The sequence below is a fragment of the Oxyura jamaicensis genome, chromosome 5 (assembly GCF_011077185.1).
Source record: "Oxyura jamaicensis isolate SHBP4307 breed ruddy duck chromosome 5, BPBGC_Ojam_1.0, whole genome shotgun sequence".
Classification (NCBI taxonomy): domain Eukaryota; kingdom Metazoa; phylum Chordata; class Aves; order Anseriformes; family Anatidae; genus Oxyura; species Oxyura jamaicensis.
In genome coordinates this window covers 12,376,872-12,389,138 of record NC_048897.1, presented here as the reverse complement: position 1 = coordinate 12,389,138, position 12,267 = coordinate 12,376,872, and the positions used below count along the sequence as shown (strand labels likewise).

Below are 12,267 nucleotides of genomic sequence, written 5' to 3'. Positions count from 1 at the left end.
AAAGAAAGAAAGAAAGAAAGAAAGAAAGAAAGAAAGAAAGAAAGAAAAAGAAAAACACGGAGACCGCCCTGTCCAATATTTAAAGTGTTCAGAACAACCGACATAAAGAGCCCTCTCCTGCGAGCCCTCCTCATGCAGGGGACCGAGGAGCAAGCAAAATCTGCTTCCCAAGAGCCTCCTTGCAGCCCGAGCGAGCCGCATCCCCGACCCTGTGCCCGAAGCGAGCGGCAGCCCCTCGGCCCGGCACCTCCTCCTCCCGCCCGACCCCCGGGCACGGAGAAGCCGAAATCGGCTTTGCTCCGAGGCTCGCCAGGCGCCTTCTCGTAGACGGGCGTATAGCTGTTTATGTCTTTTGTGTTACCTCCAGCATTTTGCTATGGTTACTAGGGGGGCCCGGGGGGGCTGAGGAGGGAGAGGGGAGGATGCTGCGCTTTTGTAGGCCCTAAAAATCGGATCCACAGCTCATCTCGCCGAGCCCGAGATTCCGCTATAAACCAAGGGGTGCGGTGGAGGTGCGGTGCAGGGAGCGGGCTGCGGCGGGGCACCGAGCAGGCAGCGCGGCACGGCTCGGCACGGCTCGGCACGGCACGGCACAGCTCGGCACGGCCAGGTAGGATGGGCACCGCCCGGGAGCCCGCGCCCGGCCAGCTTTTTCGGAGCGCTCGGGTGAAATAAGCCGGGGAGGGCTGGTGGCTGCCTTTGTGCTGGGGGAGGGGGAGCGGGCCGGAGGGGGGGGGGGGGGGGCTGGGGGGGGGGGGAGGGGGGCCCGGCACGTCTTTCCTCTCGAGTTACCGAAAAACTGCAAAACCAGATCCATGTGTCATTCTCTAAAGATTACGGTTATAAGAGGCTAAGAAGCTTTAGAGCCACGCCATGAAAATATCCTAGCGAGAGTTTCTTAGGAGTCAAAGAGCACCTGGAAGTCTCTCCGGCAAAAGCGCTGTGTTAGCCAAGAATGTTTTGCCAGTAAACACAGGAGAAAATAAAATGATGTATTTAAACCTAGAGAACAGCAAGCGACATTTAACCTGTCCATTCTCCCCCACGCCTTATTATCATCGGCTGCATAGCTCTGTGGATAACTCTTAGGGGATATTTTAATTTCCGATTCTTGAATTAGGAAGAGCTTTTTTTTGATACGCGATGGGACGTATTACATAGGCAGGTGTGACGACTCTTAAATACACGCATATAAAAAATACGGCTAAATTTAGGATTTTTTAAAAGGCACTTTTTAACATTAAAGTTGGCAGCGAGTGTAGAAATATTCTGTTTCGAAAAATTCTGACAGACAAAATCTAATGGATGCTCTACTTTCTGTAGGTAGGCTTTCTATGGATGCTATTCTAAAGACATAGGAATAAATAAATCAAAGCTTTAGCTCCTAACAGAGACAGCTAGATCCAGACCTCTCCACCCCGTGTAGCCGCCGTGGGAAACGCAGCCCCCGATGCTTATTCGGATCTCTTTCTGTCACTGCTCTGTCTTGTCTTACGCTTACGGCACCAGCAAAGCTGTCCCCTGCAGCAACCGCTTCCCGTTACCACGTTTCTGTGCAACCCCTACCGTCCGAGAAACTTCCTAAAGTTCAACATTAGGGGAACTCTTTGCACCTAGTCGATGAATGGCATTGTTTTAACGCGCTCTCTCTTCTAGCTGCGCAGCCTTCTCAAAGGTATACAGTGCCCCGCTGGCTGTTCTTTATGGTACAGTGCAGCTTCTCAAAAGATCATCGGATGGAGAAATTTAGCTCTTCTTGAAACATTTAAGCAACTGAGCAATTAGTTCTGAATGGGGGTGGGGGGAGGGAAGACGAGAGAGCTTAAAGGAGGGGGGAAGAGGAGATACAACACAACTAGCCCGAAAACAACAGGGGTGGGGATGCATGGGAGGGGGACTTAAAATGTTTGTATTTAAAGGGTGCTTGCAAGGTCTTCGGCACAATATGTGCTGCTCTCCTTAAAGGGGCACTGAGTGCCAATAACCATTAGTCATCCAGTAGGGACTTTTCATTACAGATCTATCTTTAGGGGGAGTTCCCCGAAGACTCCGAAATGAACATAGCTGCGAATTTCAAATATGGTCCAGTTCGATTCACAAAGTGCCTGCGTACCTGCTTCAATAGAAGGGAGAGATACTCACCCGAGTTTCAGGAGTGTGTGGACAGCCCAAAGGTCTCTGCAGCTCTCGTGTCCTCTCTGGAATACTATCTTGCATCCGAGGCAGTTCCCAGTCTACATTTGATGTTAACATTTATGCTATCTCAAATACGAGGCTCTCCCATAGACATTTTTTCCAGGGTTTTCAAGCAAATTTCTCGGTGCCACAATGTTATGATGGAAGGATGCTGAAATGACAGGCCTCGTAGACGCTTGTCTTAATCATCGGCTTCTTAATTTAGTTTTAGTGCTGTGGTTTTGTGTGTGTGCGTGTGTGTGTCTGCGCGTGTGTGCGCGCAAGAGAAGCCTCTGACAACCTGCAGCTTCCTAATGACTGACGAGGCAGGGCTGCTGCAGCAAAGTAACACTTCCCTGGTGTGAAGACCTCTTACTGGGAAGTTTAGTTCACTACTGTTCTCGCAATCCTAATCGTATAACCTGTAACCAAAACCCATGGAAGAAGGATACAGTATGCTAAATAGAGTAACTTCTAATCACTAGACGTTAGCACCACTACCAGCTGTTACGGATTAACTGAAAGTTGGCTAGAGACAGACACCTAACCTTAAATTTTCAAATGCAGATATAAGGGTGGACCACTGAATACTTCTTCCTCTCCCTCTTTGCCTCCATTCATCTATCCATCCACCTCCAGTCCCATTCACCCCTCTTCAAAATGTTTGACCACCTCTCTCTCTTTGTTAGTGCACTGCTCCGTCCCCATTCGCCATGCCTGAGCAGCGGGGTATCGGTGTCTGCTGAGCAGTCCTTACCTTAATTGCCCAGGTAACCTGGGATAAATAAGGCAAGCTCAGAGTCAAGGGGGGATAGAATTATATATGTGTACATCCAGGCATTTACTGTACCGAATGCGACGTTACTGATTGTTAAACCTAAGTGTCCTGACTCGTTTCATGGAAGCATGATGCCATCGAAGCGTGGTTACTAAATACCCTTTCTTCATGGCTGAAAAAACCCTCATTCATTCCTTAAGCTGTCAGGACATTTTAGCAGCTTAACCCCTTGAAAAAGCCTGGGAGTACAGAGCCGCTATACCCGTGTGAAGAGGGATTGAAGGCTGGAGCTGGGGGGATGCACCCTATCTGTATCCATTGGGCTTACAGTGGAGACGGGCCGCTTTTCCTTCGGCCTCTGATTCCTAAAAAATGTAAGGAAGGGAAAAGTGCGCGGTTGAAACACTATCAGTGTGAACTATATCCAGGAACCTTGTGGAGACTGCTGGCACTCAGGCGAATGGCACTTCAGCCAGGACGTTTCAGCTCAGGTCTTCACCCCTGTCCCGGGTTCGGACATCCCCAGCCCATCCCTGGCGTTCAGTGCAGCAGGTCCACGGCCGAGGGCGAACGCGCAGGTGAGGGAGCACCCACACTCTGCAGAGAGCTGGGGCTCGGCTTCACACCTCGCCGTGGTTCACATGGCTGGGGCCGTGCGCTCCCCGTCTCCGCACAAGCTTTTTCTCCTGACACCCCACAAAAACTTTCACGTTAAAAAATGCTGCCTGCCGTTACGGACCTTCTTACAAGAATCCGAGTCTGAGCGGAGCTGAGGGGTCAAAGCAGCCACTTATTCAGGGCTCCAACATACAAAGCTAACACTGAAGTAAATGGGAGTCGTGGCCAGGTCAGAGCTAAGAGAAGAATTGGCATTAGAGCAAGACTCCCGCTTTTCCAAAGTAAATATCTCCGATTTTATAAACGGAGAATTTTCTGGGGAGGAAAAAAAATGGCCAGACTCAAAAGTTAGAGTCCAGCAGAAATAATAATTGACGTGGCCTCTCTTACATATCCTTTTCTGTCCTATAAACAGTGAATTAATCTCAAGGGCTTGGAACGATATGTACTGCATATTGGACGCAACATTTCCTTTTTTGGTAGAACTGTATATCCACGGCATTAAAAAAAATATATAATATAAATCCTAAGTTTGTGCACAATGATTTATACTGCTGCCGTGACAAATGACTGAGAGTTAAATCGAGATCACCAAACGTTTTAAAAGCACGTTGCTCTCGGTATTAGACCTTTGCTCAGAAAAGCAAAAGGATGAAACGTTTATTTTCTTCCCTGCTACTTTTTCGTCCCCGATCACAACGCGAAGTAAACTCAGCTGTGACCTGAGAAACACCTCAGAGCATTAAAATTTCAACAGGCAATGACAGTGTTACATTAAACGAGAACTCCTCCAGTTTGCTGCAGATCTGGGATTTGAATAAAACGTTCAATGTTAACAAACAATACACACGTTTGGCACTTTGTGTATTAAATGGATCAAAGAGATTTGATAAGGCACAATACACCATTTGTACAGACCTGATTGAGTTAATATAATATCAGCAAATTTTACAGCGAAATGAATCTGTTTCTTTTCTTTGTGTTTAAAACCAGCACAGATTACAAATTTTAATGATCTGAAAATGTTTGGTATACAAAATCATGCTTATTTCAGTATTAGCAAAAACACAAGAAATTTTTCAACACAAACACCCAGCTGTGTCTATTTTAAAAGCAGTTCAATGACAGCTTGCACTTATGAGCATGCAATCAGCTAATTTCGCTTTTTTTTCTTCTGTGTTAATCAACACTTTCCTTCCTGCATATCAGAGTACAAATAGTATAGTTACTCCACATCAGTAAATGTTTACGTAACCTGTCCTTTCTCAAGAATCCGGTTACACCGAATCATTACATGCTAGACCGAGTAGGAAAATGCACCGGGCCCAGCCACCCTAATGGGATCCCAGCGCACCATAATGACACATATTAGTTAATGATCGTCATAATCATAATAATATGCACCAATCTTACCTTTCCTCTTACCCCTTGCCATTGTAGAGTCAAGTCATATTCTCCACACCGCATTCTTCCTTAAGAATTCCCAAACATTGGCTTCAGTGTTGTGCAATGAAATAATTACAAATTGACATGATTTTTTAAACAACCGCTTTTCTAAAAAATAAAAATAAAAAATAAACGTAGTCGATCATCGACCTTTATCTCCCTCTTTTTTTACTTTTTTGTCAGTAGCAACCTGTTATGAAATTGGATAAATAAATACAATTGTGGTAAGGTCATTCGAGGTTAATCCGATGCACAGAGTTCGTGCCATTCCCAACTGCAATTGTTTATTACCAGTCCATTATAATTGTTCTCGTTATTTACTCTCTCTCTCTCACTCTCTCTCTCACACATACACACAAACACATATATAAAGTGCATATCCACACATAACCACGTTTGTCGCGCTGAGGTCTAACCTGAATTTGTCCGGGATAAACTGTTTTATCTGGGACTGAGCTACAAGCCTTATTTCTACGAAACATTTTTTTTCCCTGCAGAACAAACATAAACTTTGGGTGGCTTAACGCAGCGGTAGGCACGGACTGTACGTCGTCGTTGCACAGCGCTTCACTTTTAATGGCACCTATGCGCTATCGATTACATTTCCCCTTCTGTTTTCCGAATAAGAAAGCTGCGAGTCTGCTTTGTTAGTTAGAGGACTGGTTTTCTTTCTTTCTTTCCTTTTTTTTTTTTTTTTTTTTTTTCACGTGTTCGCAGTGAGGGACCGCTCGATGCGGCCGGTTACCGCCGACCCCCTCGGCCGGGGACGCTGTGGCCGCAAGCTCTCCTCCCCGCCACCGACCCCCCCGGGCCCTGCGGGGAGCGAGGTGGGCAGGGGGGCGCCCAGCACGGTTCCGCCGCCGTCGTGGCTCCGCTCGGGGGCCGGGGGGCCGTGAGGGAACAGCTGCTCGGTCGCAGCCCCGCACCGTTCGGGGAGAGGCCCCGGCCCGGCCCGGCCCGGCCGGGCTCCGCCGCCTCAAGGCCAGCCGCGGCCCCGCAGGCACGCCCCGCCGTCTCGGTGCCCTCCAGCGGAATTTTCGTTTTGTTTTGTTTCCGTCCCTCGGAAAAAAATAACCGGCGCCGCAGGACCCGCGGCGGGGCCTGGCGGGCCGAGCGGGCCCGCGGCCTTCAGCGGGACCCGCAAAGTAGTACCTCGGCCGCACCGCGGCCTCCGCGCCTATCCGCCCCCTTCGCCGCCACGGGAGGGGGGCGCAAAGGCACGGGGCAGCGCTGCTCCGCCGCGGGACCGCGGGGCAGGTGGACGGGACGGGCGCAGAGCGGCGGGACGGCGGCTGTTTGTTTGCCGTGAGGGGATCCGCGCTCGGAGCTGCGGGCGGGGGGGGCTGCGGGGGTGTATGTGCGTGTGTGTGTGTGTGTGTGTGTGTGTGTGTACACCGCCGCGGTGATGCGCCCCGCCGCCGGTATCCCTGCGCCGCAGGAGCCGCGGCGGCGGCGGGGGGCGTGCCGCCGGCGGGAGAGAGGCGGGGCGAAGCGCGGCGGCGCCTGGCCATTGGGCGGCGGGCGGGCAGACGCGGCGGCACGCCGGCGGCGCTGATTGGGCGGCCGGTGGGAAAGGTTAAACCAAAAAATTTTTTACAGCCCCGGTGCGTGTCTGCAGCTCTGAAACTAATTGTGGCCGGGGCGCTCTGTATAGCCCGGCTCCGCTCGCTCCGCGCCGACCCGCCGCGGCTGCTCCGTCCTTCCTTCCTTCCTTCCGTCCTTCCTTCCGTCCGTCCTCCCCCTGCTCTGGCTTGCCGGGGGAGCCAGGCACCATGAAGTAGCTTTTTTTTTTTTTTTTTTTTTTTGTTGGGGGGGGGGTTTTTTTTTTTTTTTTGTGGGGTTCCCGGGGGGTTTTTTCCCTTTTTTTTTCTTTTTTTTTTTTTTTTTTTTTTTTTTTTCTTCCTCTCCTCCGCTCCGACTCGGTTTGATTTTCTCTGATTGGTGATTATTATTCCTATTATTTTTTTTTCCCTCCCCGGCGGTTCCTGTCCCTGCTACATGACTTGCCAGCGCTTGAGACTGCGGTCCAACTGCGCTGCCGCCGCCGCTGCCGTCGCCGCCGCCGCCGCCGGTGGTGCCGCCGCCGCCAGCCCGGCCGCCGCCGCCCCGGGCGCCGCTCCCCCGGCCGCTGCCGCTTCCCCCCTGAGACTAGTGTGTGATGTTGGACATGGGAGATAGGAAGGAAGCGAAAATGCTGCCGAAATCCTCCTTTAGCATAAACAGCCTGGTGCCCGAAGCCGTCCAGAGCGACAACAACCACAGCAGCCACAGCCACCACAACAGCCACCACCCCCACCACCACCACCACCATCACCATCACCACCACCACCCGCCGCAGCAGCAGCCCCAGCGAGCCGCCGCGGCCGAGGAGGAGGACGAGGAGAAGGGGCAGCTCCTGCTGCCGCCCCCCGCCGCCGCCGCCTCCGGCGCCCTGGAGGTGGCCAAGGCGGAGATGCTGGCCGGCAAGGGCGAGGCGGGCGCGGCGGCGGCGGCGGTGGAGCTGGAGGAGAAGGAGAAGGCGGCGGACGAGAAGAAGGGGGCGGCGGAGGGGGGCAAGGAAGGGGAGAGCGGCAAGGAGGGCGAGAAGAAGAACGGCAAGTACGAGAAGCCGCCGTTCAGCTACAACGCCCTCATCATGATGGCCATCCGGCAGAGCCCCGAGAAGCGCCTGACGCTCAATGGCATCTACGAGTTCATCATGAAGAACTTTCCCTACTACCGGGAGAACAAGCAGGGCTGGCAGAACTCCATCCGCCACAACCTCTCCCTCAATAAGTGCTTCGTCAAGGTGCCCCGCCACTACGACGACCCGGGCAAGGGAAACTACTGGATGCTGGACCCGTCCAGCGACGACGTCTTCATCGGCGGCACCACCGGCAAGCTCCGCCGGCGCTCCACCACCTCGCGGGCCAAGCTGGCCTTCAAGCGCGGCGCCCGCCTCACCTCTACCGGACTGACTTTCATGGACAGGGCGGGATCCTTGTACTGGCCTATGTCCCCCTTCCTCTCCCTGCACCACCCCCGGGCCAGCAGCACTTTGAGTTACAATGGGACCACGTCCGCCTACCCCAGCCACCCCATGCCCTACAGCTCAGTGTTGACTCAAAACTCCTTGGGAAACAACCACTCCTTTTCCACGTCTAATGGGTTAAGTGTTGATAGACTAGTCAATGGAGAGATACCTTATGCCACTCATCACCTCACAGCAGCAGCTCTGGCTGCCTCAGTGCCGTGTGGCTTGTCAGTTCCCTGCTCCGGCACCTATTCCCTAAATCCCTGCTCTGTAAACCTTCTAGCAGGACAGACGAGTTACTTTTTCCCCCACGTTCCTCACCCTTCAATGACTTCTCAAAGCAGCACTTCAATGACGGCCAGGGCAGCCTCCTCCTCCACGTCGCCACAGGCGCCCTCCACTCTCCCCTGTGAGTCCTTAAGACCTTCTTTGCCAAGTTTCACAACGGGACTTTCCGGAGGACTTTCTGATTATTTCACACATCAAAATCAGGGGTCTTCTTCAAACCCTTTAATACATTAACATCCATGGGATCAGACTGTAAGTGAACATTTTACACACATTTGCATTGTAAATGATAATTAAAAGAAAAAAAAAAAAGCAAAACAAAAAAGTCCAGGTATTTTTTATTAAGTCCCCCATTTTCTGTACGTTTGTTCAGTCTTTAGGGTTGTTTATTATTCCACCAAGGTGAGGAGTGTCAGCAAGGTGCAATGTGGGGAGATTACATTGTAGACTATGAAGTTTGGAAGACAAAATTATAGTAGAATGTGTATCTAAATAGTGACTGCTTTCGCAATTTTTCTTCAAATACGATAAGTCTATCACTAAAAGCCGCCAGATTCTCCATGTTTGCAGTATTATAAGTTATCATGGGTATGTCGGTGGGTGCAGACCTTGAAAAAATAAAAAGCCACTAAATTTATGAAACCTACAAAAAAAATCTTAAAACGTAATTTGTATTTAACCAGAATTTCATCCTGAAAGATGCCCAAGAACTACGTTTTGGCCATTTAATATTTTATCCCTTTCTTTACCGAACTGCTTATTTTTGGGCTTTCTTTTATTTCTTTCTATTTTTTTTCTGTTTGTTTGTTTGTTTACTTTTAGACCAAAGATTGGGTTTTAGAAAATGCACTCAGTGTACGGAGTAATTTAAAAACAGCAACATTATTTCAGTTTGCAGCACTGCCCGTTCAAATGAATCAGAAGGGGACAAAATTAATGATTGCCTTCAGTTTGTGTTGTGTATATTTTGATGTATGTGGTCACTAACAGGTCACCTTTATTTTTTTTCTAAATGTAGTGAAATGTTAATACCTATTGTACTTATAGGTAAACCTTGCAAATATGTAACCTGTGTTGCGCAAATGCCGCATAAATTTGAGTGATTGTTAATGTCGTCTTAAAATTTCTTGATTGTGATACTGTGGTCATATGCCCGTGTTTGTCACTTACAAAAATGTTTACTATGAACACACAGAAATAAAAAAAAATAGGCTAAATTCATATATACTTGATAGTTTTTTTGTCTTTTTTATTAACTAAAATTAATACGCCTGAGGCTTTAAAGTTGTAGGGAGATCAGAGCGCTGCTTGTTACAGTAGTCCACCATTTTTCACATGCTCATCCCCCTCCTCCCCCCCGATCACTTTGTATTTTACCACGGTATTTTGGAATATAAAGGAGCAGGGAATTAGGGTATTTAATTAAACACCACGGCCACTACTGTGATGTCCGTTTCGGGGCAGGACTCTCATCAGGTCTGCCTGAGAACTGGTATTACGATGTAGGGTGTCTTGCTAAAAACTCTGTCTTAAGCTGAAAATGCTTAAAATTGCGTATGTATATAGTTACATACATATATATACGTACATGCATACGTGAGTATATATACACACGTTCGGAAAAAGTACAGGTACTTTATTTATTTCCTAAGTGCATGTTGTTCTTTCAATCTTTGCAATGGTTTGAATGGGTTACCCATCTGAAAAGGAAATCGTTTGGACTGTATGATAACTGAAGCTCTATTAACTATGGATGTGTATGTGTGTGTATATACATATACATATTAGCTTTCCTATAATTATTTGGTCAAATCTGGCAAGCTATGATACGTATGTGTATTAAATGCAATCCTTATCTTAAAGATACACTGTTCCGGAAGCGTCTATACTCTGTACTTAGAGCCTTTGCATGCTGCAAAACCCTTTGGCTTGGCACGTTGTGCAGGCGGCTGCCGCTGGGAGCCGGAGCCTCCCTCCTCCGCCCCCTTCGCCCTGCGGCCGGCGAGAGCCGGGCCGGGGCCGCGGGGCCTGGGGGCTGCGGGGCCGGGGGGCTGCGGGAATGCGGGGCTGAGGGCCCGGGGGGCTGCGGGGCTGCGGACCGGGGCTGCGGGGCTGCGGGGCGGCGGGGCGGCGGGGCAGGGAGCTGCGGCTCACGTGATGCCGTGCTCGCATACCGATGTTTAAAGGTCTTAGAGGAGAGGGGAGGAAAAAAAAATGTGGATGTGCTTAAATTTCAAGTTTGGGAATGGATTTCTCTTTTCCCCTGTCTGCCTGGCGGTGGGAAGGCTGGCTGAAGCCCGCTAGCCCATGCAAACGTGTGTAAGTATATTCGGCTGCCCGGAGAATCGCCCCTTAGTTTTAAGGAAGCAACGCGATGACTAGTTTTAAGAAGCGTTTAATCCTAAAAAGAATCAGTTTCTTGACGAGTTTAGGGAACCCTATAAAAGCCACGAGTCGGGAAAATAATTAGAAAACTTGTGCAAAAGGTTTAACAACTAATTGGATCCCGCAGCGAGTCTGCAGAGGACAAGTTGTTCATTTGTTACGTTTGTGTAGACTAAACTGTGCTCCGCAGCAATGCAATAAGACGGCGACTGCTCACAATAGGCCACATGAAAAATAATCTCTAGCTCGAAGATGTTATCGCAAACGCTTTAAAGAGCTGGACTTAGAAAGGCAGAAAAGAGGGAGAAAAAAAATGCCAGGGGTGCATACAGGAAAAAAAAAAAAAAAAAAAGAGAGAGAGAGAGAGAGAAAGAAAAGAAAAAGAAAAAGAAAAAAAAAAAGAAAAAAGAAAATCTGAGTTCTTGCAAAGAGTATATTTGTCATGCTGAAAGAATAAGGGGAGAGAGAAGAAATCTTCCGAAAATAGGTAATGAATAAACAGATGCAAGCAAATCTGCAGGGAAGAGAGAGGAGTGAAAGGTTATGGATGAGAGATGGGACACCCAGCTCTGCACTATGTGGGGGAGAAGGAGAGAAATCTCTGATATTCTTGGCTTTCACTCTCACTTCTGCAATTCAAAATTAATCATCACTATGAGAAAAAGGTTGCTTTGTTTGGGGATGAAGAGATGATACCACCACTTGGAAGCGCCTACCCACATTCTTCGTTCTATTGTCATTAAAATAAGTGATCGCAAAAACTAAAAAATAAAATAAAATAAAATAAAAACTTATTTGCAACAAACCTATCGGAAATAATAAAATGAAATAGGTGTGATTTAAACTCTTGAAGCCCCGAGACCCCATTCTATATATTTGTACCCAAGCAAATGTAAAGAATGGCATCTGCTACAGCTGACAAAGGAAATGATTTATTATTTACTACTTCCAATTGCTTGTAGGAAATCCAATAGCACATACTTAAAGTATTATTTAGTTTGCAATGTGAAAAAATCCGCTGACAGTGTACTAAAAGGAGGAAGAAGTCAGGTTGGAGGAAAGCACAATCTCACCATGTCAGAGTTCTGGGTTGGCTAATAAGTATTAATTAGATAAGCGTGATGCATCATAATTCCTGAAAAGGGTAGCCTTGATGTATGTCTCTCCAGACTTCTTTTCAGTAAACTCTCGCTCTCAGTGCTCTGCTTTAGGTTCAGTACAGCGAAGTGTTACCTAAGCAATTCAGGTGTCACACCTCTTTCTCTTGCTCTGGGGGAAAGGGTGGTGGTTGGGCTGGTAATTTATTCACGATTCTATACACACATTACCAGCAAAGAGACTGGTTTTGGAAAGAAAAAAAATGCTAAAGTTGTCATGGGTTGTAGCAGGACTGCCAAGGCCCCAAATATGCCTTTACCTTTGCCTGCTACCCTTTTGTTCGCTGAGAATGTCTTTTAGGCTCCTCTTTAAACAGGCTCGTTCTGTGAAGAATGCAAGCTTTATTTTATTTTATTTTATTTTATTTTATTTTATTTTATTTTATTTTATTTTATTTTATTTTATT

The 12,267-nt window shown here is 48.3% G+C and overlaps 1 protein-coding gene and 1 long non-coding RNA gene across 2 annotated transcripts in view; one reads left to right on the top strand and one right to left on the bottom strand.

The window, feature by feature from the left end:
• LOC118167729 overlaps positions 1-5,682 on the bottom strand; it is a 70,011-nt gene extending 64,329 nt beyond the window's left edge. Inside the window, exon 1 of the long non-coding RNA XR_004751244.1 lies at positions 2,143-5,682. This is a non-coding gene — a long non-coding RNA (uncharacterized LOC118167729). The remainder of the gene's footprint in view (positions 1-2,142) is intronic.
• A 720-nt stretch (positions 5,683-6,402) lies between these two features.
• Positions 6,403-10,184, top strand: FOXG1 (forkhead box G1). Its single transcript, XM_035327486.1, has one exon. It carries the CDS (start codon positions 7,176-7,178, stop codon positions 8,550-8,552), a length of 1,377 nt encoding a protein of 458 aa, XP_035183377.1. The 5' UTR covers positions 6,403-7,175; the 3' UTR covers positions 8,553-10,184.
• The last annotated feature ends 2,083 nt before the right edge of the window (positions 10,185-12,267 follow it).